Raw genomic sequence first — 27,578 nt, forward strand, 5'->3', positions numbered from 1 at the left:
CAAAAACGACTGTCTTTTTATTCTTTAATTGCAGTATTGGATTATATCAATGGAGTGATAAAGTAGTTCGAAAAGTGGAGAGATTGTGGGATATTCGAGATAATAAGAGAGTTCCTCACACTGTGTATCTTGTAGTAACACCTCGTGTTGTTGTGAGTATCACTGAACTTCATGTCTCATGAGCCATCTGCTCTTTTCGTTCATTATGGTCCCTTCTTTACTAATCATTATTGTTTAAGATCTAATGATTAAATTTCAAAGCCTGTAGTAGGAAACATAATATAAAGGCAGTACAGTAAAGCTATAGGCCAAGCACAATCTGAGGAAACAGAAATTTGGCAATGACTCTTATGGCTGCAATTTACCCACTGCTTTAAGTTGTGCTACCAGTGCTCTGTTGTGATACCTCTTAGGATCCCTGGTACTATATGTGTAATTGCTGGTCGTTTCATTTGGAGACTGTTTTAGTCAGGGTTCTCCAGAAAAACAGAACAGGATGTGTTGAGAGAGAAAGAGATAAAGAGATTTATTTTAAGTAATTGGCTGGTCCCAAATCTGATGAGGTAGGCGGGCAACCTGAAGACGCAGGGAAGAGTTGTAGTTTGAGTCCAGAAGCAGTCGGCTGGCAAAATTCCTTCTTGCTCAGGAGTAAAGTCTGCCTTTGTTCTATGAAGGCCTTCAACTGACTGGCCCATTGTTACGGAGAGTGACTGGCTTTACTTAAAGTCCACTAATTTAAATGTTAATCTCATCCAAAAACACCTTCTCAGAAACATACAGAATAATGTTTGATCAGCTATCTGTGGCCCAGCCAAGTTGACACATAAAATTAATCATCACACCCTCTTATATAATGACAGAAACCTATTCTCCCTTCTCCCTCTTCCTTGACTACACACAGCTCCTTCTGACCTCTGAACTTTTGCACTGCTCTCGGGATATTTCCCATCCCTGGAAATCTCTAACTGAAGGACAGACGAAACCAAATGAACAAAATTGTTTTCTAATGAACAACTTATTTTTCTTACAAAAACTATATCCATAATAAGAGCAATTTATACCTGCATTAAAATCATTGTTGACACAACAGTTGCAAATGGCAATCATACCAGTCTATAACTTTTTTGAAATATATGACTTAAAGCCAAAATCTTCAAATAGAGGAAAAACTATTAAGAGAAATAGTAGTTCAATAGCAAAGAAAAGTGTGACAGTATCAAAATATTTAATTATATTAAAAACTATATTTTAAAAGACATTCTCTCTTCTCACCAAAGTAATTCTTTAATGACTACTTTATTATATCCAGTGTGGTAAGGAGTTTGCCATTATGCTGTACTTTTGTAGGGTTTATTTACTTATTTTTTTCTGATTCTTAGGATGAAGCACGAAAACATTTTAACTGTCCAGTTCTGGAGGGAATGGAACTTGAAAATCAAGGTGGAATGGGCACTGAGCTCAACCATTGGGAAAAGCGATTATTAGAGGTCAATTTATTTTGGAATTTTACTAGACATTTTTTCTTTAATAAAAGAATTTGTACTCAACTTATTCAAACATATAATAGGTTATAAAGTAAAAAAATTTAAAAAGTCCCTTTCCCCTTTAGCTTTCCAGATCTACTTTCCAGATGTAATCAGTATTTAAGTTTTTAAAATATCCTTCCAGAAATGTTAGATAGACAGATAGACAGACACACGGTTATTTTTAAATAGGTTCATACATTTATGCAACTTATTTCATTTAATAATATATCTTAGACATCTTTCCAAGGCAGTATAAGTGCTTCTGCTATCATACAATGTATGCTTTCCTAAGGAAGCTCTTTCTTCAAAATGGAACACTAAAAATAACAAGGCTTGTAGGAAACACAAATACCAGGTTATTAACAAAAGCAATAAGTCATAATAAAAGTACTAGCTCAGTCTGAAAAGACATCATATTTCCAATAAATAAACTCCTGTATTTACTCTAGTATTTCTTTACCTTAAACAATAGCAAAAGGCAATGGTAGATAGATGGGAGACTATAAATCTGAATAATGGGGACAAGAGAAAAATGTACAAAGGTAAGAGAACAATGCAACAAACACTTCGAAGACAAAGCCTCTGGCCATACTGAGCCAGTTGGAAGAACATGGAGTGAATGAGCATCATACACAGCACAGCATTCCTCTGTTGCTGTGTTCTGCTGTCTTAGTGTATTTTGGTTTCTTGTTTGTTTTTTAATTTTTATTTTATATTGGAACATAGTTGATTAACAATGTTGTATTAGTTTCAGGTGTACAGCAAAGTGATTAATTTAGCTGCTATTGCTCCATTGCACAAAACATTAAAATCCAGAGAGGAATCATTATGAACAAACATGATTCCATCTTATACTGATGTCATTCCCTTATTTACTAGTCTCACATGAGCTCATTTACATCCATTAGTAGAATAGACTGTATACATGGATCTACTTATTTTTAAACAGCTACATAGTATTATATGAATGTAAAAACAATCCTTTTTAATGAATAATTATGTTTTAAATTTTTTGTCTTAAAAATGTTGTAATAAGCAATTTATTTATATCTTCAGTGCCTTACAGGAGTGGCATTCCAGTAGGTGTTCTTAGGTTCAACTAAACAGTCAGTCAAACCTATAAGACCTAAACAGGTCACATTCAAAAAACATTAGAAGCATACAAGAAAGAAAGTACAGCATGCCAGCATGGCAGAGTCAGGCATTTCTCTAGTGCTCTAACGGCTGTCATCCATGCCTCGCTCCCTCTCCCTCCAGCTCAAATACCATAAGCACAAGACCATAATAGAGGGGTGCAAGAACCAGTCTGCCTTAGAAGTACCATGTCCCAAATAAGAACCAACATCTTTTTTTTAACAGTTTCATAGACATAACTTCCAGGTGCCTGTAAGGGACATACCCATAAGAGTCACTGCACACAGAGAAGTCCAAAACTGTGTTTTACTAACAGGTATTCATGTTCATTTATAGTAATCCCAAGTCCAGAGGCGTAACAGGTGGTGTTTTTTCCTTAAGTCCTGTTGCCTGGTAACACAGTTGACATTCCACCTTTATTAGGTTTCTAGGGGAGCACAACTAGAAAGTTAATGCAAGATCAGATTTGTTTATATAGAAAAAGGAAGGATAAATCCCTGGAAATGGAATTTCTGGGTCAAAGGGTGTGTGTGTGTGTGTGTGTGTGTGTGTGTGTGTGTGTGTGTGTGTGTTGTGAGTGTGTGTGTGTGTATTTTTTTTTTAGATGTCTGTTTAAATAATTAAATAGTTGCAGGTTACATACACCATGATCCAAGTTAGCAAAATTATGAAAAGAGTGAAATTAATGCTTGTGCTGACTGTTCTTACCTTGGTGACCACAAAGTAACTGATAGAAACTTATGGAAGACATGTACACTTATTTCTCACATGAGAACAAGTTTCTTTGTTTTCCTTAAGCAGTTTTCTCGAGTGAGGGAATTTTAGAAAACTGTAGATTGGCCAGAAATGAAAATTTACTTAGTTTTCAATAGAAGACTTGAGAGTAGTCATTTTATTAGTTTCATTAACTGCTGCCTTTCCTCTGAAACCAACTTTGTGTCTTTGAACTGTTTTTTAAAAAGATGATATTAAAGTACTTGAGATGGCCATCCAGTGTTCAACATAAAGATTAGTAGAATATGGGAATTCCCTGGAGTCCAGTGGTTAGGACTCTGTGCTTTCGCTGCTAAAGGCATGGGTTTGATCCCTGGTCTGGGAACTTAGATCCTGCAAGCCGTGCAGGCGCCCCACCCCACCAAAAATAAAAATAAAAAAAGAATAATCAGAGCCTCCCAAAGATAGAATATGCTTCCTTAAGAGACAGTGAAGTCCTTACCATTAGGTGACCTCCTGGTAGGAATTTTATTATACAAATTAAGACATTGGGTAGTTAGTAGACCTTGATATTTTGGGTCCCTCAGGCAACTCCTTTGATCCTATGGTTCTGTGATACTTGTTTTGCATATTAATATGTATTTCTGTGATTGCAAAGTATAGAAAGTTGGTTATAAAAGCATTTTCTTTGTAATTCAGGCGAGTATTCCATTCCCCACTGCATTATCTGGGCATCTGTCTCAACTACCCACTTTACTTTGCCAGAATAGTGTAATGTTTTTACAGTATTTCTGTTTCCATATATTTGTCTTCATTTTCATCACAGAGTTCTAAATGCTAGTTATCTGTCATTACAGGGAAATGGTATACAATATACACATTTGAGGCAGAAAGTAGATTTTGCTTTAAGCTTCAGTCTTGTCATCTTCAAGAGGTTTATGTATTGCACTATTTTAAGTCAATATTTTGTCAGCCTCTCACACTTGCAACATTTTAAATATATATCAAAGCACTCACAAAAATTATTGGGACTTGCAACGAGTCCAGTCTTCTAATTAAAATCTGTTGGTGATTTTCAGAATGAAGCAATGACTGGTTCTCACACCCAGAACCGAGTCCTCTCTCGAATCACTCTGGCGTTAATGGAGGACACTGGGTAAGACAGCTGTGAGAATTTTATATGAATTGTTTATTAAAATGAAATGAATATTAAGATTACTATTAAGATGAAATGAATATTAGCTTGAGAAAATACTGACATTTTACACTGAGTAAAATATACCTATTTTAAAAATTTTATGCAGTTAGCTATCCATTACCTGTACCAGCTCCATTCATTCATACAGTACATGTTTGAGACCCTGAGGTGTATAGTAATGAATAGAAATAAATCCCTGGCATTATGAGATTTATTTTTTAATAAGTAGAGGCCATGTGGATATGAAGGAAAAGCTTACATAAACAATTTTTTTTAATTGGAAGTGAAATGGGTTTATGTATAGATTCCTGGTTTTAAGGCAGTAGAACTCTCTTGTAAAGCAGTAGAATACTGTTTTTAAATGACTCCAGTGGGAGTCTTTTTCACTGTGGGCTCCTGGGTTGTTTTTTTTTTTTGACAAGTCTCAGTTTTCGATAGCTTCCTTGCTTTTTGGTATAGCAGGATGTACCAGGCTGATCTGCACATACCCTATATCATCCTAGATCTGGCATCAGCCAATCTTCCAAGGAGCACTGGAATGTTTCTTTTGATGGAGAATAGCTTTTAGAAACCACAATCTAGGGACTGTGTTCATTTCTACTGGGTTGTCATTGCTTCTCGTCATTTTCAGTGGACCAAGTAGGGAAATTCATATTTTTGAAAAGAAAAAAAAAAAGCTGGATTCCTTTTAGTGCCATTATAGCTCTTTCCCATTTATCCCTAACAAGAAATGGCCAACAAAAGTGGTCCTGCTGCTCTGTTTAACAACCTATTTATAGCCCTTCTGTAAATAATGCTAGTTTCTTTAAGATACCAGTAGGACATAGAAGCACTGTGGAGTGTGTGAGTCACTAGTGAAACCATGGCACTGGTGAATTTTAAAGCATTTCTTCCTTTTTCTGATGCAAGAGAAAAATGAGCCAGATGTTTCTAAGTATCTGGCAGTATTTTTAAATTGTAGATGTGGAAATTAATTTTCATAAATCCATAAGACTTCAGTGTAGATTAGCTAAATTCCTTCTCCCAGTAAAAGACATTATCATGTTTCCATCCAGAAACCTGGGAATCATCCTTGACAACTCCCTCTCCCTACCTCTCACATCTAATCAATCATAAATCTTGCTTAATTTTTAGCTCTTCAGCATCCCAGGAGTCTGTCTACTTTTTGGGTCACATTTTCAAGGCCACTATTATCTTTTCCTTGGATTACTATAGTAGCCTTTTTTAATGTCTCCCTGCATCTCAAGTGGTCCTTTCTACTGCCCAAAGCCCTTCACACATTCTGCAAAGGGTCGTTTAGAAGTTTTTTAGGCATAGTGTCTCACACAGTGAGGAATACATCACGACCAAAGTACACACATACATATATAATGATTAAGAGTAAAGATGTTGACGAGGGTGCCAAAACCACTTAATGGGGAAAGAATAGTTTTTTCAACAAATGGTGTTGGGACAACTAGATATCCATATACAAAAGAATGAAGCCCTACCACACATGATATACAAAAATTAACTCAAAATGGATTGAAGACCTAAATATAAGGCTAAAACTATACAACTCTTAGAAGGAAATATTGGTGTAAATCTTCATGACACTAGATTAGGCAGTGATTTCTTAGATATGACACCAAAAGCACAAGCAACCAAAGAAAAAATAGATAAATTGGACTTCATCAGAATTAAATACTTGTACTTCAAAGGACACCATCAAGAAAGTGGAAAGAACTCACAAAAGGAGAAAATATTTGCAAATTATCTATCTGATAAGGATCTAGTACCCAGAATATATAAAGAACTCTTACAACTCGAAATAAAAAGACAACTCAATTTAAAAGTTGGTGAAGTATTTCAACAGATATTTCTCTAAAGATATACAAATGATTAATAAGCACATGAAATGATTATCAGCATCATTGGGGAAATGCAAATGAAAACCACAGTGCTACTTCACACCCACTAGGATGGCTATAATAAAAAAGACAATGGCAGGGAATTCAGTGGTTAGGACTCTGCGCTTTCACTGCCGAGGGTGCGGGTTCAGTCCCTGGTGAGGGAACTAAGATCCTACAAGCCATGCGGCAAGGCCAAAAAAAGAAAAAAAAAAAAATACAATGGCAAATATTGATGTGGGAAAATTGGAACCCTCTTACACTGCTGATGGGAATGTAAAATGATACAGCCACTTTGGAAAATAGTTTGGCATTGATTTACAAAACCAGACATACTCATACCATAGCAACCCAGCAATTATGCTCCTTGGTATTTAATCAAATGGATTAAAAACTTATGCCTACAAAAAAACCTCTATACAGAGGTTTATAGCAGCTTTATTCATAATTGCCAAAACATGGAAGCAACCAAGTTGTCCTTCAATATGTGAATGGATAAATGAATTGTGGTACATCCAGACAATGGAATATTATTCAGAGCTGAAAAGAAATGAGCTGTCAAGCCATAAAAGGACATGAAGGAACCTTAAATGCATATTGCTAAGTGAAAGAAGCTAATCTGAAAAGGCTACATACTGTATGATTCCAACTATATGACATCCTTAAAAAGGCAAAACTATGGAGAGAGTAAAAAGATCAGTGGTTGCCAGGGATTAAGGGAAAGGAGGGATGAACAAGCAGAGCACAGAGGGTTTTAAGGGCAGTGAAATTATTCTGTATGATACTGTACAGAATAATGATGGCTACAAGTCATTATATATTTGTCCAAACTCATTGAATGTACAACACCAAGAGTAAACCCTAATATAAACTATGGATTTTAGGTGATGATGACGTGTCAATGTAGGTTTATTGATTGTAACAAATGTAGCACTCTGTTGCCGTATATTGATAGTAGGGGGAGGGTATGTGTGTTGCAGGGCAGGGGGTGTATGGAAACTCTGTACTGGCCACTCAGTTTTGCTGTGTACCTAAAACTGCTCTAAAAATGTTTAAAAAAGGAATGAAGTACTAATACATGCTACGACATGTATGAACATTGAAAATATTATGCCAAGTGAAAGAAGCCAGACGCAAAGGACCACACTCCATTTCTATGAAAGGTCCACAATACACTCACCTACAAAGACAGGCAATAGACTAGTGGTTGCCACGGACTGAGGAGTGACTGCTAATGGGTACATAGTTTTTTGGGGGGTGATGAAAATGTTCTGAAATTAGATCATGGTAATGGTTGCACAACCTTGTGAATATACTAAAAATATTGAATTGTACACATCATGAGGGTAAATTTTATGATATGTGAATTATATTTCCATTTTTTTAAAAGCTCACAGACATTGAAACCAGAACCCTAGATTCAAATCCCAGCTCTGCCATTTACTAGTTGTATCCTTGCTTCAGTTCTTTCCTCTGTAAAATAGGGATAAAAAGTGATATCTACTTCATAGAGTTTTATGAGCCTTGAATGAGTTGATATATGTAAACCCCTTAATAGAGTACTTGGCACATTATAAGGGCCAATTAAGTATTAGCTATTACATATAAAACTGAATCATTCGGGACTTCCCTGGTGGCCCAGTGGTTGAGAATCCGCCTGCCAATGCAGGGGACATGGGTTCAATCCCTGGTCCGGGAAGATCCCACATGCCGCAGAGCAACTAAGCCTGTGTGCCACAGCTAGCGCTCTAGAGTCTGTGACCCCCAGCTACTGAGCCCGCAGGCCACAACTACTGAAGCCCGCACGCCACAACTACTGAAGCCCGTGCTCCACAACAAGAGAAGCCACTGCCGTGAGAAGTCCTCACACCACGATGAAGAGTAGCCCCCACTCACCACAACTAGAGAAAGCCCACGCATAGCAACAAAGACCCAGTGCAGCCCAAAATTAATTAATTAATTAATTAAAAACAACAACAACAAAAACTGAATCATTCAAAGTTTCACGAAACAATATTTACCCTTACTATCTACAATGTAGTCCTCTTTTTCTATTGATTTTATTTTTTAATCTTTTATTTTAATATGTAATTTTTTATAGATGTATTCTATTGATTTTAAAAGACAGGGAGAGAGAAAGAAACGTTGATTAAGATCCACTAAATTGATTTCACAACCCACTAATGCCACCAAGAAATCTTGTTTCTAATTGCTCCCTCCGCTAACGTGTGCTCACCCTTCTAGGTTTAGCTTAAAGTTGCTTCCTCAGAAAAACCTTTCCTAATTCCCCAGACTAGCTTAGGTTTCAATGTGCTCCTATTATCACCTTGTACTTAATCTCTGTCCTACTTATCACACTTGTAATTTTCTTTTTCGTATCTGCCTTCCCCACTAGATTATATTGTTCACAAGGGCAGAAACTGTTTATTCACTGCTGTAGCCTTAGCTACACTTAGCAAAGTGCCTAGCATGTAAGAAGTGCTTAATAACTGTTGACTAATAGTACAGGAAGAACTGCAAAGAAAACATATGAAGGAGGTTTCAAGAAATGTAGCTGGAGTGCCTAGCAGATGATTGAATGACAGTGTTGATACTATGCTTTGCACTCATCAACATATACTAGATATGGTAATTCCCAAGGGAATCTAATTACATTATATTTTATCCTTTGGGAGAAGGACTTCCTTACCTAGGCACTGCTAAAATACTTGCTAGTGTGCAAGATTGAGGGTACCTGTTACTATCTGGGCAGCTTGACCTGCTGTGATACCAAGTTAGCTAATTAAGGTGACTTACACTGTAGCTGCAAAGGTTTCAGACATTTTGGTATTGGAGTGCCAGGCTTTATTTCTTCAGTTTCTCTCTGAGTGTTCTGTTCTTTGAAAGGGGAGAAGGTTTTGAAAGATGCTATGTTACATATTTCTGCAGTTGTTAGATTTTGTGGGAAGTGCTAGAGTGGAGGGGATGATTCTTATCATTCCCTCAACTTTTGAGCCTGTGTTTTTATTACTGTTTTGATAATTCTAAGGGGAGAAGATATAATACAAGCAAGAAAGAAGCTATTTTGTATAGCTTTATAATGTGTAAACTAATCTTGTCATTAAGAATAAAGATGAAAAACTAACAAAAGTAGGTTCATTGCCTTTGATTAATTTTGCCAGGAAAGTATCGATAAATCACTGTGGTTTTTCTCTGAAATTGGAACATTTTTAATGTATTGGCCATATTATTCACTTGTCTTATTATAATGGTGTAATGTTTAGTCACAGGCAGGAGCCATATTGATAGAATATCACAAATTCAAGGCCAGGGAAGCAAGAAACTAGGTCCAACTGGATCAGATTAGGTAAAGGCTAGACAACTAGTAATTCTACTTTTCTTCTTCAGTTTACTCCCTTCTCTTTTTCTCTCATTCTCTTTGTTTCTTTGCCTTTTATTCCCATTGTCTCACACCTTAATCATTTTCTCCTCTGTGACTTATATCATCTTTGAAAATTACAGTGGGAACACTGTTTGGTTTGGTTTGGTTTTTTTCAAATGTAAAAGCACCCTCGAGTACTCATGTTTTCCTCAAGACTAAAATTTCACAGTCCCTGCTGCAGTGATCCTGTGCAGCAATCCTGTGCAGCAAGGACTTTGTTTGTAAATGCTCATCTGTGGGGATGGTCACCAAAGTCCTTTTTGAGGTTCTAGTTTGCTCATTGTTGAGATTTGTAATTGGTATGCTGGAGTTGTTTTTTAAATGACAGTAATATAAAGTGCTTTGTTTGAATTATTTCCACAGCTGGTATAAAGCTAATTACAGCATGGCTGAGAAGTTAGACTGGGGCCGAGGAATGGGCTGTGACTTTGTCAGGAGGAGCTGTAAATTCTGGATTGATCAGCAGAGACAAAAGTAAGGATGCATTTCCTCCTAATGTCTTTGATGACACAGTTTGTTCCTGATTTTGTTCTCTATCCAGAGCCTAAAGTGTCCCTATTTTCAAAATGTGGTCTAAACAGTTCAATTTCAAAATGTGTAGAAAACCATCTACAGTTCTTTATGATAATATCATAATAAGTAGCCACATTATTGTTTTAAAGCATATACCAAAAGAATCTACAGTGTGAGCGCCAGAGCCATAAAACATTTCTGTCTACCTTGTAATTCATAAATATATATTGCAAAATTTTGCATACTCTAGCATTCTTATTTGTTTTCTTCAGAGAATGCACTCATAAACATAGATGCAACTATTGATTCAGTATCAAAAACATAAAGCAACATTTGAATAGTGGTTCTCTAATCTGGATCCATCTCATAATTACCTAGCAAGCTTTTTAAAAAATACAATCTCCAATTTTGGGGGAAACATGCACACATACATGCACTCATATATTTACAAATGTATATATTTTTAAACTTTTTGAGGTAATTGTAGATTAACATACAGTTGTAGAAAAAATAGAGATCTCATGTGTACTTTATCCAGTTTCCTTGATTGGTAACATCTTGCAATAGTACCATATCACACCCAGGATATTGACATTGATACAGTCAGATACAAAATATTTGGATCACCACAGGGATCCCTCCTATTGCCCTTTCGTAACCATACCTACTTCCCTCCCACCCCTGGAAACTACTAATCTGTTCTCCATTTCTGTAGTTTTGTCATTTCAAGGATGTTATATAAATGGACTCATAATGGTATATACCCTTTGGGATTGGCTTTTTTCACTCAGCATAATTTTCTGAGGATTCACCCAGTTGTTGTGTATATCAAAACTTTGTTCATTTTTATGGCTGAATAATATTCCATGATATGGATGTACCACAGTTTGTTTAACCATTCACATGTTGACATCTGGGTTGTTTCTAGTTTTTGGCTATTATGAATAAAGCTGATATAAACTTTTGTGTACAGGATTTTGTGTGGACATAAATCTTCATTTTTCTAGGATAAGTGCCTAGGAGTGCAATCACTGTGTAATAAGGTAGTTGCAAGTTTAGTGTTGTAAGAAACTGCCAAACTCTTTTCCAGAATGGCTATACCATTTTATATTCCAACCAGCAATGTATGAGGAATAACAGTTTCTCCACATCCTCACCAGCATTTGGTATTGTCACCTTTTTTTTTTTTAACATCTTTATTGGAGTATAATTGCTTTACAGTGTTGTGTTAGTTTCTGCTATAAAACAAAGTTAATGAGCTATATGCATACGTATATCCGCATACGCCCTTCCTCTTGGATCTCCCTCCCACCCTCCTTATCCCACCCCTCTAGGTGGTCACAAAGCACCAAGCTGACCTCCCTGTGCCATGCAGCTGCTTCCCACTAGCTATCTATTTTACAGTTGGTAGTGTATATATGTCAGTGCTGCTCTCTCACTTCGTCCCAGATTACCCTTCCCCCTCCCCGTGTCCTCAAGTCCATTCTCTACGTCTGTGTCTTTATTCCTGTCCTGCCCCTAGGTTCTTCAGAACCTTTTTTTTTTTTTTTAGATTCCATATATATGTGTTAGCATACGGTATTAGTTTTTATCTTTCTGACTCACTCTGTATGACAGACTCTAGGTCCATCCACCTCACTACAAATAACGCAATTTTGTTTCTTTTTATGGCTTGAGTAATAGTCCATTATATATATGTGCCACATCTTCTTTATCCATTCACCTGTTGATGGACACTTAGGTTGCTTCCATGTCCTGGCTATTGTAAATAGAGCTGCAGTGAACATTGTGGTACATGACTCTTTTTGAATTATGCTTTTCTCAAGGTATATGCCCAGTAGTGGGATTTCTAGGTCATTTGGTAGTTCTATTTTTAGTTTTTTAAGGACCTCCATATTGTTCTCCATAGTGGCTGTATCAATTTACATTCCCACCAACTGTGCAAGACGGTTCCCTTTTCTCCACACCCTCTCCAGCATTTATTGTTTGTAGATTTTTTTTTTCCCCCCTGGTACGCGGGCCTCTCACTGTTATGGCCTCTCCCATTGCGGAGCACAGGCTCTGGATACACAGGCTCAGCGGCCATGGCTCACGGGCCCAGCCGCTCCACTGCATGCGGGATCCTCCCGGACCGGACACAAACCCGTGTCCCCTGCATCGGCAGGCGAACTCTCAACCACTGTGCCACCAGGGAAGCCCTTGTAGATTTTTTGATGATGGCCATTCTGACCGGTGTGAGGTAATACCTCATTGTAGTTTTGATTTGCATTTCTCTAATAATTAGTGCTGTTGAGCAGCTTTTCACTTGTTTGTTGGCAATCTATATATCTTCTTTGGAGAAATGTCTATTTAGGTCTTCTGCCCATTTTTGGATTGGGTTGTTTGCTTTTGGATATTGAGCTGCATGAGCTGCTTATATATTTTGGAGATTAATCCTTTGTTAGTTGATTCATTTGCAAATATTTTCTCCCATTCTGAGAGTTGTCTTTTGTCTTGTTTATAGTTTCCTTTGCTGTGCAAAAGTTTTAAGTTTCATTAGGACCCATTTGTTTATTTTTGTTTTTATTTCCATTTCTCTAGGAGGTGGGTCAAAAAGGATCTTGCTGTGATTTATGTCATAGAGTGTTCTGCCTATGTTTTTCCTCTAAGAGTTTTACAGTGTCTGGCCTTACATTTAGGTCTTTAATCCATTTTGAGTTTATTTTTGTGTATGCTGTTAGGAAGTGTTCTAATTTCATTCTTTTACATGTAGCGGTCCAGTTTTCCCAGCACTACTTATTGAAGAGACTGTCTTTTCTCCATTGTATATTCTTACCTCCTTTATCAAAGATAAGGTGACTATATGTGCTTGGGTTTATCTCTGTGCTTTCTATCTTGTTCCACTGATCTATATTTCTGTTTTTGTGCCAGTACCAAATTGTCTTGATTACTATAGCTTTGTAGTATAGTCTGAAGACAGGGAGCCTGATTCCTCCAGCTCTGTTTTTCTTTCTCAAGATTGTTTTGGCTATTCAGGGTCTTTTGTGTTTCCATACAAATTAGGCAATTTTTTGTTCTAGTTCTGTAAAAAATGCCAGTGGTAGTTTGATAGGGATTGCATTGAATCTGTAGATTGCTTTGGGTAGTAGAGTCATTTTCACAATGTTGATTCTTCCAATTCAAGAACATGGTATATCTCTCCATCTATTTGTATCATCTTTAATTTCTTTCATCAGTTTCTTATAGTTTTCTGCATACAGGTCTTTTGTCTCCTTAGGAAGGTTTATTCCTAGGTATTTTATTCTTTTTGTTACAATGGTAAATGGGAGTGTTTCCTTAATTTCTCTTTCAGATTTTTCATCATTAGTGTATAAGAATGCCAGAGATTTCTGTGCATTAATTTTGTATCCTTCTACTCTATCAGATTCATTGATTAGCTCTAGTAGTTTTCTAGTAGCATCTTTAGGATTCTGTATGTATAGTATCCTGACATCTGCAAACAGTGACAGCTTTAATTCTTCTTTTCTGATTTGGATTCCTTTTATTTCTTTTTCTTCTCTGATTGGTGTGGCTGGAACTTCCAAAACTATGTTGAATGATAGTGGTGAGAGTGGCCAACCTTGTCTTTTTCCTGATCTTAGAGGAAATGGTTTCAGTTTTTCACCATTGACATCGATGTTGTCTGGGTTTTTCATATATGGCCTTTATTATGTTGAAGTAGTTTACCTCTATGCCTACTTTCTAGAGAGTTTTTATCATAAATGAGTGTTGAATTTTGTTAAAAGCTTTTTCTGCATCTATTGAGATGATCATATGGTTTTTATTCTTCAGCTTGTTAATATGGTATATCACATTGATTGATTTGCATATCTTGAAGAGTCCTTGCATCCCTGGGATAAACCCCACTTGATCATGGTGTTTGATCCTATTAATGTACTGTTGGATTCTGTTTGCTAATATTTGTTGAAGATTTTGGTATCGATGTTCATCAGAGATATTGGCCTGGAGTTTTCTTTTTTTGTGACATCTTTGCTGGTTTTGGTATCAGAGTGATGGTGGCCTTATAGAATGAGTTTGGTAGTGTTCCTCCCTCTGCTGTCTTTTGGAAGAGTTTGAGAAGGATAGGTGTTAGCTCTTCTCTGAATGTCTGATAGAATTCACCTGTGAAGCCATCTGGTCCTGGACTTCTGTTTGTTGGAAGATTTTTAATCACAATCTCAATTTCAGTGCTTGTGATTGGCCTCTCTATATTTTCTATTTCTTCCTGGTTCAGTCTTGGAAGGTTATACCTTTCTAAGAATTTGTCAATTTCTTCCGGTTGTCCATTTTATTAGCATATGGTTGCTTTTAATAATCTTTCATGATCCTTTATATTTCTGCAGTGTCAGTTGTTACTTCCTTTTCATTTCTAATTCTATTGATTTGAGTCTTCTCCCTCTTTTTCTTGATGAGTCTGGCTAATGGTTTATCAATTTTGTTTAACTTCTCAAAGAACCAGCTGTTTAGTTTTGTTGATCTTTGCTATCATTTTCTTCATTTCTTTTTCATTTATTTCTGATCTGATCTTTATGATTTCCTTCCTTCTGCTAACTTTGGGGGGTTTTTGTTCTTCTTTCTCTGATTGCTTTAGGTGTAAGGTTAGGTTGTTTATTTGAGACGTTTCTTGTTTCTTAAGGTAGGATTGTATTGCTATAAACTTCCCTCTTATAACTGCTTTTGCTGCGTCCCATAGGTTTTGGGTCGTCGTGTTTTCATTGTCATTTGTTTCTAGGTATTTTTTTATTTTGTCTTTGATTTCTTCAGTGATCTCTTGGTTATTTAGTCGTGTATTGTTTAGTCTCCATGTGTTTATATTTTTTACAAATTTTTTCCTGTAATTGAAGTCTCATAGCATTGTGGTCAGAAAAAGATACTTAATATGATTTCAATTTTCTTAAATTTACCAAGGCTTGATTTGTGACCCAAGATATGATTTTTCCTGGAGAATGTTCCATGAGCACTTGAGAAGAAAGTGTATTCTGTTGTTTTTGGATGGAATGTCCTATAAACATCAATTAAGTCCATCTTGTTTAATGTCTCATTTAAAGCTTGTGTTTCCTTATTTATTTTCATTTTGGATGATCTGTGCATTGGTGAAAGTGGGGTGTTAAAGTCCCCTACTATGATTGTGTTACTGTCGATTTCTCCTTTCATGTCTGTTAGCATTTGCCCTATGTATTGAGGTGCTCCTATGTTGGGTGCATAAATATTTACAATTGTTATATCTCCTTCTTGGATTGATCCCTTGATCATTATGTAGTGTCCTTCTTTGTCTCTTGTAATAGTCTTTATTTAAAAGTTTATTTTGTCTGATACGAGAATTGCTACTCCAGCTTTCTTTTGATTTACATTTGCATGGAATATCTTTTTCCATCCCCTCACTTTCAGTCTGTATGTGTCCCTAGGTCTGAAGTGGGTCTCTTGTAGACAACATATACATGGGTCTTGTTTTTGTATCCATTCAGCTTGTCTATGTCTTTTCATTGGAGCATTTAATCCATTTACATTTAAGGTAAGTATCGATATGTATGTTCCTATTACCATTTTTTTAACTGTTTTGGGTTAGTTATTGTAGGCCTTTTCCTTCTCTTGTGTTTCCTGTCTAGAGAAGTTCCTTTAGGATTTGTTGTAAAGCTGGTTTGGTGGTGCTGAATTCTCTTAACTTTTGCTTATCTATAAAGATTTTAATTTCTCCATCGAATCTGAATGAGATCCTTGCTGGGTAGAGTAATCTTGGTTGTAGGTTTTCCCTTTCATCACTTTAAATATGTCCTGCCACTCCCTTCTGGTTTGCAGAGTTTCTGCTGAAAAAGCAGCTGTTAACCTTATGGGGATTCCCTTGTATGTTATTTGTTGCTTTTCACTTGCTGCTTTTAATATTTTTTCTTTGTATTTAATTTTTGATAGTTTGATTAATATGTGTCTTGGATGTTTCGCCTTGGATTTATCCTGTATGGGGCTCTCTGTGCTTCTTGGACTTGATTGACTTGATTGACTATTTCCTTTCCCATGTTAGGGAAGTTTTTGACTATAATGTCTTCAAATATTTTCTCAGACCGCTCTTTTTCTCTTCTTCTTCTGGGACCCCTATAATTCAAATGTTGGTATGTTTAATGTTGTCCCAGAGGTCTCTGAGACAGTCCTCAATTCTTTTCATTCTTTTTTCTTTATTCTGCTCCCTGGCAGTTATTTCCACCATTTTATCTTCCAGCTCACTTATCCATTCTTCTGCCTCAGTTATTCTGTTACTGATTCCTTCTAGAGTATTTGTAGTTTTGGTAACTGTGTTGTTCATCACTGTTTGTTTGCTCTTTAGTTCTTCTAGATCCTTGGTAAAAGTTTCTTATATTTTCTCCATTCTGTTTCCAAGAGTTTGGATTATCTTTACTGTCATTACTCTGAATTCTTTTTCAGGTAGGTTTCCTATTTCTTCTTCATTTATTTGGTCTTGTAGGTTTTCACTTTGTTCCTTCATCTGTAACATATTTTTTTGTCATTTCTTTTTTTTGATGGGTAGTGCTGTATTCCTGTCTTACTGGTTGTTTGGCCTGAGACGTTCAGGTCTGGAGTTTGCAGGCAGTTAGATAGAGCTGGGTCTTGCTGCTGAGATGAGGACATTCTGGAGGCCTCACTCCAATTGATATTCCCTGGGATCTGAGGTTCTCTGATAGTTCAGCAGTTTGGACTCATAGTTCCCAACACAGGAGCTCGGTCCCGACCTCTGGCCTGGGAACCAAGATCCCGCAAGCTTTTATAAAAAACAAAATAAAATTAGAAAGATAAAAATACAACAGGGGGCTTCCCTGGTGGCGCAGTGGTTGAGAGTCCGCCTGCCGATGCAGGGGACACGGGTTCGTGCCCCGGTCTGGGAAGATCCCACATGCCGCAGAGCGGCTGGGCCCGTGAGCCATGGCCACTGAGCCTGCGCGTCCGGAGCCTGTGCTCCGAAACGGGAGAAGCCACAACAGTGAGAGGCCCGCCCCGCGTACCACAAAAAAAAAAAAAAAAAATACAACAGGAAAAATAAAACTATAATTGAAACAACTGCAACAAGGTAAAATAAAACCACAGCAAAAAAAAGAAAAAAAAGGGAGGGGGGCAACAAGCCAAAAGGAGAGATCATTAACAAAGTATAAAGAATACAATAAAATTAGAAAAATAAAAGCTTTATTAGGAAAAATATAAAAGAATCAACAACAGTGAATCAACAAGGTAAAATAGAACCCCAATCTAAAAGAGGAAAAAAAAAAGAAAACAAAGCCTTGGCTATGGGGGCACAGTTTAGGCTGGGGGGGTGGGGGTGGAACTTAGGCAGAGGCGGGGTTTAGAGTGGGGCAGGACCTAGGCGGGTGGGGGGTGAAATTTGAGCATAGCGCGGGTCCCCTCTGCTTAGGACCTGCCCAGAAGGGGAGAGGCAGCACGTTGAAAGGAGGACCTCTGGAGTGTGGAGTTCTGGAGTTTGGATGTAGGGCCCCTGCATGAGGGTGTGTGGGTGCGGTTTAGGCCCAGCGCCGTTGGAGGGGGTCTCAGAGGGGGTCTCCGAGTGTAGAGGTGGGGCCCTGGGTGGGGGTGTAGGGGTGGGGTTTGGGCTCTGTGTGGCAGGAGGGAAGCTCCAAGGGCAGAGGATTAGGCCTGGGAGCCCAGCAGGCTTCCCGGTACCCAAGTGGACAGGGAAAGCACTGACCCCGTTCCCCACTGTTCCTTTGCACCCCTCCCCCACTGTCTCCCCCAGGCTGTCCACCGTCGGGCTGGACCCTTACTGTGGGTGGCTCCCGCTGGATGTAGGAACTCCTTCCCCTCCCCCATCCACCCCTCAGGGGTGCTGGTCCCGTAGGTCCACCCTTTACTTTTGCTCCCCCTTCCCTCCCTCCCACTCTCTCAGGACCTGCGTGGCTGGAGGGGGCCTCGGTGGGCAGAGGATCAGGCCTGGGTTCTCAACAGGTTCCTGGGGGTCCGGGTGGGCAGGGGAAACCTGACCATGCTCCCTTTTGATCATCTGCCCTCCCAGTGGTTCCCCAGTTTCCCCCTTGGGGTGTGGGATCCCTTCCCCTTCCCCAGCTGCCCCTCAGGGGTGCCAGTCCCATCCTGCCTCCACTTCTCCTCCCCCCTCCCTCCTCCCACGCCCCACATCCTACCCAGTCACTGGGGTTTCCTCCCATCCCCTTAGGTCTCCATGGTGCCCCACAGGAGCCTGGTAGGTGCCCTAGTTGTGAGGAGACGCAAATTCCGCATCCTCCTAGTACGCCATCTTGACTCTGCCCCAGTCACTGTTTTTTATTTTAGCTATTCTGAAAGGTAGTGTGATATATCATTGTGGTTTTAATTTGCATTTCCCTAATGGCTAATGACGTTGAACATCTTTTCATGTACTTACTTGCTATCTACATATCCTCTTTGGTGAGAAGTCTCTTCATGTCTTATGCCAATATGACTTTTAGTTCTCTTAATAGGGTTTTTGTGGAGCAAAAGGTTTTTAATTTTGATGAATTTCAAATTACCAGTTTGTCCTTTTATGAGTCATACTAATGCCTGATTCCTGCCTTCAGACATTCTGATTCAATTGGTATGGGGTGCAAGGTGGTCATGGAGACTTTAAAAATCTCTCTAGATGATTCTAATGTGCAGCAAAATTTGGGAACAACTACACTGGCAGATCAGGTTGTAGTACTGGAGTTAACTAGCTGTCCCAAAAGTAATGGCAGTGCTTCCTGCTACTGCTTATGAGCAGCTTTTCGCACAGCAGGCTTATAACTCAGACGTCAGACTCCTTAGTAGAAACTATGAGTGATTTAAACTGCTTTGAGGCCTAGCCCAGATGACAAAAGATAAGAATAACATCTTTAACACAAGTACCCATCACCAGGTACTTCTGTGATGAGCAAGGCACTGGCCTTGGAGAGAGAGATTGAAGTCTCAGCTCTGTCCTTCATCAGTTTTATGATCTTGGGCAAGCTAATTGTCTCACACTTTTTACTTATCAGTAAAATGAAGATACTTGTTCTACTTTGGAGGGTTCCTTTCAGAAATAATGAGATTATATACTATTTGAAAGTTCTGTTAATCATAAAATGCCAAATAAAAGGTGTATGGTCAGGCCATTCAAGATGGCTGTCCTCTTGTTCTCTGTTCATCTGCTCGACCAGTCCCTGCTTCATTCACATGACTATCCAATTCTCTGAATTATAGGTCTTAATCAGTAACTGCCTACATGCTTGCCTCCACCCCAGCTGCTGGCTTCTCTGGTAACTGATGAGCCCACCTGACGTCAGTTCCCCCATAAATGGTAGCCCCTTTCTCCCCTGAGTAGGGAAGATTGCTACCATGTCCCTCCTGCAGTCTGCCATACACGGTGGGGTGTCACTCCAGGATGCTTTTGTTTCAGATGTGTAAGAATAAACCACTGATGTCTTTGTCACTGTCTCTGTGCTCTTTCTTCAGTCTGGAGGCTGGGCATCTACCAGGCTTGCAAGCCTGCGGGATACAACATCATATTATTCCCCAACATAGTTCCTTAGTCTGAATGCATCGCAATCACCTGGGGAATTTTTTTTTTTTTTCACAGTGCCATGTGCAGCTTGCAGGATCTCAGTTCCCCGACCAGGGATTGAACCCAGACCATGGCAGTGAAAACCCAGAATCCTAACCACTAGTCCACCAGGGAACTCCCCCGGGAAACCTTTTTTAAAAAATAATATAAAAATACAAATCCCGGGCTTCCCTGGTGGCGCAGTGGTTGAGAATCCGCCTGCCGATGCAGGAGACACGGGTTCGTGCCCTGGTCCGGGAAGATCCCACGTGCCGCGAAGCAACTAAGCCCGTGAGCTATGGCCGCTGAGCCTGTGCGTCCGGAGCCTGTGCTCCGCAACGGGAGAGGCCACAACAGTGAGAGGCCCGCATACCGCAAAAAAAAAAAAAAAAAAAAAAAAAAAAAAAAAAAAAAAAAAAAAAAAAAATACAAATCCCACTTCCATTTCTGGGAAGATGTAGATGTACTCTTTCCTATTCCTCCTTCTAAGTACAGCTGAAACCCCTAGACATTATAAATAAAACAAACGTAAGAAGACTCTGAAAGGTAGAGAGAAGAAGGAAGACTGGTTAGGGACCTTGGGACTCCATTTTATGGCAAAAGTGGAAAAAGAGATAAATAGGACCTTATTTAATAACAGTGAAATAGTCATATATCTAGCATTAATCCTCACACCTACATTAAGCATTTCCTTGTGCTTTGAAAAGTAAGTTTATAACTTAACAACTGGTTTAGCAATTAGTTTTAAGGTATTAAAACATATTGAAGTTGTAATGGAAAAGACAAACTCTAGAATAGACTTATATCTTCTTCAGAGTTTGATACCATGGTGTTTTATCTTTGTGTACAGGAGACAAATGCTGAGCCCTTACTGTAACACACTCAGAAGTAATCCATTGCAGTTAACTTGCAGACAGGACCAGAGAGCAGTTGCAGTGTGTAATTTGCAGAAGTTTCCGAAACCTTTACCTCAGGAGTACCAGGTAACACTTGTTTGGGGCACGGTTTCAGGAATCAACCTTTTAAAAAGAAGTCTCCAGGGGCTTCCCTGGTGGCGCAGTGGTTGAGAATCCGCCTGCCGATGCAGGGGACACGGGTTCGTGCCCCGGTCTGGGAAGATCCCACATGCCGCAGAGCTGCTGGGCCCGTGAGCTATGGCCGCTGAGCCTGTGCGTCCGGAGCCTGCGCTCCGCAATGGGAGAGGCCACAACAGTGAGAGGCCCGCGTATCACAAAAAAAAAATAAAATAAAATAAAAAGAAGTCTCCATTTTGAATTAGAAGAGTGAATTCTCTTAAGTTTTTCAATTTATAAGCCCCTATTTGTTTTCTGTAAGTTAGAAAAAACTGAAGAATTCTTCCATTTCTTTATAACCAATGTGTTAATTGATAGCAATTAATTAATATCTAGTAATGTCTTATAGTAATGGTAAGAGACATTTAGAATATTTATTTTGATCTATTTTTAAATATATATTTATTTTTTTATTTATTTGGCAGTGCCAGGTCTTAGTTGTGGCATGTGTGATCTAGTTCCCTGACCAGGGTTCAAACTCGGGCCCCCTGCATTGGGACCGTGGAGTCTTAACCACTGGACCACTGGGGAAGTCCCTATCTATTTTTTATAAATTGTTTGTATTTTCTTTTAAATTATTTCAAAAGTCTTTGTCTTTATATCAAAAGCAAGGTTCTTTAAAGAAAGAAACTAACCAAAGAAGACAAATATATCACTCATATGCGGAATCTTGAAAAAAATGATACAACTAAACCTATTTACAAAATAGAAACAGATTTAGAGAATGAACTTATGGTTACCAGGGGAGAAGGGGGAGGGGGAGGGATAAATTGGGAGTTTGGGATTGACATGTACACACTGATATATTTAAAATAGATAACCAATAAAGAACTACTGTATATCACAGGGAACTCTACTGAATACTCTGTAATGACCTAAATGGAAAAAGAATTTGAAAAACAATAGATACATGTATAACTGAATCACTTTGCTGTACACCTGAAACTAAAACAACATTGTTAATCCACTACACCCATTATAAAATTTAAAAAAATTTTTTAAAGGAAATAAAATAGAGTAAGGTACTGTAGTACAGTTAATTAGAAGACTTGGAAGTTCTGCTTTAGAAAAGTTTGCCTAACGAGATCTGAAAGGTGAAGGAAACAGTCCCATGTGTCCAGTCTGAATCTCTGATTTGACCTTTAAGTTTTTTGTTGAAGTGGCTATTTCTAAAAAAAGCCTCAGCTCTGCCTGCTGTTGATAAAGGATCCATTAGTCAGAAATGATATCTCAGAAGTGAATTTAAAGTGATTGCTGCTAAATTTTGAGCTTCCTACATATGTTTATGACCACACTGAGTACTTTAGACACCAGAAGATGGTGACTATATATTTCTACTCTTAGTAATATAATTTAAAATGTGAAATCTTTAAAATTTATCTGGTACCTTGTTCCTTTGGTGTTCAAAGTATTTTATATATATGGTCTCATTCATTTTCTTATGGTTTTTTCAAGTTTGTCAAAACAACATATAAATTAATTCTTCTAAAAACATTTGAAGTACATTAAATTTAAAACATCTTAATTCTATGCATTAGTTTTGTGTTTTGTCAGCTCTTAAAACTCTTCCTATTCATCCTTTTAAAACATTAGTCAAATTTGTCATCTAATAAAAAACAGACTAATTTACTTACCTTGCTTATTTCTAAAACTACAACAACCTCAAAATACCCCTCAGGTAGTATATTACTATCTTTGTGTGGTACTATGTATGAAAAAAATAGATTAATATCTTCTTTGTGTTATACAGCATTAATTGGTTGCTATAAATTACCTGTGGGCTTTGTTTTGATTATATAGAATGTTTCTTACTCTCCTGCCTTCCTAATATTTTTTTCTTTGTAGTACTTTGATGAACTCAGTGGAGTACCTGCAGAAGATCTGCCTTATTACGGTGGTTCAGTAGAAATTGCTGACTACTGCCCTTTCAGTCAGGAATTCAGTTGGCATTTAAGTGGTGAATATCAGCGCAGCTCAGATTGTAGAGTATTGGAAAATCAACCAGGTTAGTAGTTTAGTGAAGTTAAATGTTATATACATATTAAAAGTATATATCAGCAATACAAAATAGCAGTTAAGGATACAGACCCTGGAGCCAGATTGTCTGAGTTTATGTTGTGGTTCCACTGCTATCCACCTGTTCAAAGTAACTTCTCTGCGCCTCAATTTTCTCCTCTGTACAAAAGAGATAATACCTGTCTCATAGAGTTGTGAGAATTAAATGAATTAATACGGTAAGTGCTTAGAATTATGACAGATAGAAAGGATTGTTAGCTATTAGATACACTTGCACATGTGTGTACACACACTACCGTTTAGTAATACCTTGTATTTGCATGACACTTTTCATTTGCAAAACAATTTCACTTTTATCATTTCATTTTGTTCTTCTAAAAACCTGACAAGATGGGCTTCCCTGGTGGCGCAGTGGTTGAGAATCCGCCTGCCGATGCAGGGGACACGAGTTCATGCCCCGGTCCGGGAAGATCCCACATGCTGCGGAGCGGCTGGGCCTGTGAGCCATGGCCGCTGAGCCTGCGCGTCCAGAGCCTGTGCTCCGCAGCGGGAGAGGCCACAACAGTTAGAGGCCCACCTAGCACAAATAAATAAATAAATAAATAAAATAAAAACCTGACAAGAGACATAGAGAAGATATTATCGAATTCCACAGATGAGGGAAGAGCTATTAAGTAATATGTTTAATTGATGTCAGTGCAAGATCCTCCAATGCAGAACTCTTTTTATTAAATTGTATTAGGTATCCTATTCTTTCCTCTCCTGAGGAGTGTGCATTTTATGTAATTTAGACATAACGTGTCATTCTCCAGATATCAGAATAATACTATTGTCCCATGGCTAGTAAGATGTATTGCCATCTTATTTATTCCCATTTAGTATATTTAAATGAACAAGTCATCAAGGAAATAAACAGTATGGCAATTGTATATTCAGCAATAGTAGTTATAGCTCATACTAACCACCTTTGTAAACAAAATATTCTCATATCTGATTTGTTAATCAAGAGCAATAAGTAGTTTTTCTGCCTGTGGTCATCAAAATTTTCAACCTGGTCCTTTCCTCCCCGCCCCCATTCCATACTTTATTTCAGACTAAATCATTTAAAATTAAAATTTCCATAATTTTTTTCCTTTTATTCTTAAACCTGGTAGATGTAACTGGATTTGTACAGTCATTTTTTCCCATCACTTACCTACTTAATAAATGTCTAATGCCGTAACTATGCAACAGTTGCATGTTACAGCAAAAGAAATGCACATATTTGTCAACTACGGGTTTGCCAAAGATATAGTATTCCGTTTTAGAGCTGGAGTTGGCAAATATTTATTATAAAAAGCAAGATAGTAAATATTTTAGGCTTTATGGGTCATGCAGTCTCTGTTGCAGCTTTTCAGCTCTACTGTTAAGTGTGAAAGCAGTTACAGATAATATGTAAGTGAATGAGTATACCTGTGTTCCAATAAAAATTTCTTTATAAAAACAGGTATTTCTCAGGATTTGGCCTGAGGGTTGCCCTGACCCCTCTTTTCTTTTCTTTGACAATGATCACTATGTGTTTTGAAGACTTTGAAATATTCATAAATAAAGAAATATAAAGTTCTGTTTTATTGTTTTACATTTTCTTTCTTAGCTTATACAATTAAGATTTTTTTTAACTGACATAAAATTTTTATCTTTATAATATTTCAAAATGGGCTAGTTGAACTCTGCTTTCAAAAGGTGAAACTTGTATTAAGTGTAAAGAGAGAAAATTATTCCTAGGCTTTTTTTTAATTTATTTATTCCTAGGCTTTAAGGACTTCATTCCTTTGTCCATTAGCTAGTTAGGGGTCATTTAGTCTGCCCCATACCTCTTCAGGTTTGTGCTTAGTCGAAGACTAGCTCAACCTGTCATTTATTGACTTCCAGGAGATGGCGTAAGTTGAAAATACAAGAACGTCTTGCAAAAGTTGCAGCACTCCAAAAAAATCTTCATTATATAAATCACTTGGCCTCATCCTATCATGGGTCACTTGGGAAGTGACTCCTATTTAGGACACCATTGAAGGTGATTCTTAGTGCCATTTCCTCTATATATTTAACTTAGTTGCTTTAGACCCAATTTTATCTCTTGTTTCTAATATAATAATTCTCCTACTAATTGCTTTATTGAGAATCTGGTTTGAGTTTGGAACCCTCTCTCTTGATTTTTTTAATTGAAAATTTCCATGAAACATGTTTTATTTTTAAAGCAACTTTTAATTATAAGAGTGGAATACTTCAATTTCTTATTCTTTGAACCCAAAGTCAATTTTTAATAAATAAAACTTTTCTGGTTTGCTTCAGACCTTTTTAAAAACTATGGTGCTGAAAAGTATGGACCTCATTCAGTTTGTCTAATTCAGAAATCAGCATTTGTCATGGAAAAGTGTGAAAGGAAGCTGAGTTACCCGGACTGGGGGAGTGGATGCTATCAGGTAAACCATATGATTGTTAATAACTGTACCAAATATTACATAATTGTATCTCATTATATGGTTTTTATATTTTCAAATACATTTTGTATCTTTTATTTCTACTGATTAATACTTTAACTTATTTATTGTAAATAAATAGTTTGTATATTTTGTATAGTTTTTTTTGTATAGTTTTGTATAGTTTTTTGTATAGTTTTTTTTTTGTATAGTTTGTATATTTGTGTTTTGTCAAAATATTGTCATTTCTTTGAGAGAAATTGCCTTTCTCTGTTTAAAAATTATGTATAGTGCTATATATCAGCAAGTTTTATAATAATTTTGCTTCTGGACATAGATCCTAAGGAAATATTAGGAAACATGTAATTTTGGTGTTTTTTTTTACATTTTTTTATTTTTGGTTGCGTTGGGTCTTCGCTGCTGCGCATGGGCTTCTTATTGTGGTGGCTTCTCCTTGTTGCAAAGTGGGCTTCAGTAGTTGTGACACACAGGCTCAGTAGTTGTGGCTCACAGGCTCTAGAGCACAGGCTTAGTAGTTGTGGTGCACAGGCTTAGTTGCTCTGCGGCATGTCGGATCTTCCCAGACCAGGGATCAAACCCGTGTCCCCTGCATTGCAGGCAGATTCTTAACCACTGTGCCACCAAGAAAGTTCTGTAATTTTGTTCTTTAAAACTACTTTGTAATGGAAAAAAACTATAATTTATTTTGTAAAATCTGAAGAAAACATGGATTTAAGAATTAATAAATCAACTACTGATTAATAGTAGATTTTTTTCCTTTGAAATTAGAAATCCAAAGAGAACAAACTACTATTTTCTTAATTTATTATTTGCATGTCTGATATTAAATGACTGTATCACCATAGAACTTACTAAGATACAGGCATTCTGTAACTTAGGAGCATCAAACCTAATGAATATTCCATACCCTACTAACAGACATCAGGGAGGAGAGTGTGATCCTGAAAACTGAAACATAAGAATTTGTTGTACCATTTCACCTACAAGAGCTAAATGGACTAATGTAGCTGACAATTTAACTTATTATTTTTAAAGTTTCTTTAAAATTAACCCTTTTTTTTTGGTAACTGCTTTATTGAGATATAATTCACACACCATACAATTCATGTAAAATTACCTTTGAAACCTTATAAAAGACAATTAAAAATAAACGCTTTCCAGCTATAATCCTATAATTTGACAGCTATAATCCAGCAACCATTTTCTGATGAATTCATTCTGTTAAAGATTATGTATTGCTTAAATACATAGTTTTGATCTAGTTGTAATCAGAATACATAATTTTGTTTTAGTGACTTTATTACTTAGTACTTTTTATACAGACCAAGATACCTTTTCCAAGTTCTCCCAATAATACTTACTGTTCTTCATAGCTGTAGAACATTGCATCATTTTAAAGTATCATAATTAGGGAAGTCATTTTCCTGTGAGATATTGAATTAATTTTCACTTTTCACTATATAAAAATTCTTTTGTAAGTACATTTACATGCTTTACCTTTTTAAAATCAATTTTTTGAAATTCACATAAGTGAGACTATTAGGATAAAGGGGATAAAGCTGGAACAGTGTGAACTATAATAGGAGGATAACATTTTCAGCCTGTTTTAATGTCTTCTCTATACCACCACCACCACCACCACAAAGGGATTACGTAGATTTGTAATACCATCTACAAAGACTGAATGTACTTGGCTTCCCTGTAGTACCTACTGTTGTCAGTTAATTTTGCTAATTTAATACTCACAACCATTTATATGGGAAAATGTGCATGATTTCCAAACAATTAGCATATGGATTAGCTGTTTTGTTTTCTGTTGTTCTTTGTTTTACTTATTTTGACAGAGAAGTTGCAAGAATGGTACAAAAATATGGGTCATTTAAGTGCAAATTGCTGACAGTCTGCCCCTTCACCCCTAAATACTTTAATGTATATTCCTTATAAACAAGAACATCCTCCTATATGACCACAGTACTACCAACAAAATCAGGAAATAACACTGATACATCTAATTCTTGGACCACATTCAAGTTTTGCCGATTGTCCCAATAATGTCCTTGTAGTAATAGTATC

General features: G+C 37.3%; 1 protein-coding gene across 2 annotated transcripts in view; it reads left to right on the plus strand.

The window, feature by feature from the left end:
• The window catches only part of LMLN (leishmanolysin like peptidase), a 130,757-nt gene that overhangs the window by 41,922 nt on the left and 61,257 nt on the right, over window positions 1-27,578 (plus strand). For both annotated transcript variants that reach the window (XM_067034389.1, XM_059064393.2), the window contains exons 9-15: window positions 35-152; window positions 1,380-1,487; window positions 4,454-4,530; window positions 10,246-10,356; window positions 20,790-20,922; window positions 22,858-23,017; window positions 25,357-25,487. In XM_067034389.1, the coding sequence (XP_066890490.1) occupies window positions 35-152; window positions 1,380-1,487; window positions 4,454-4,530; window positions 10,246-10,356; window positions 20,790-20,922; window positions 22,858-23,017; window positions 25,357-25,487 (838 nt within the window). The remainder of the gene's footprint in view (window positions 1-34; window positions 153-1,379; window positions 1,488-4,453; window positions 4,531-10,245; window positions 10,357-20,789; window positions 20,923-22,857; window positions 23,018-25,356; window positions 25,488-27,578) is intronic.

The sequence above is a fragment of the Kogia breviceps genome, chromosome 5 (assembly GCF_026419965.1).
Source record: "Kogia breviceps isolate mKogBre1 chromosome 5, mKogBre1 haplotype 1, whole genome shotgun sequence".
Classification (NCBI taxonomy): Eukaryota; Metazoa; Chordata; class Mammalia; order Artiodactyla; family Physeteridae; genus Kogia; species Kogia breviceps.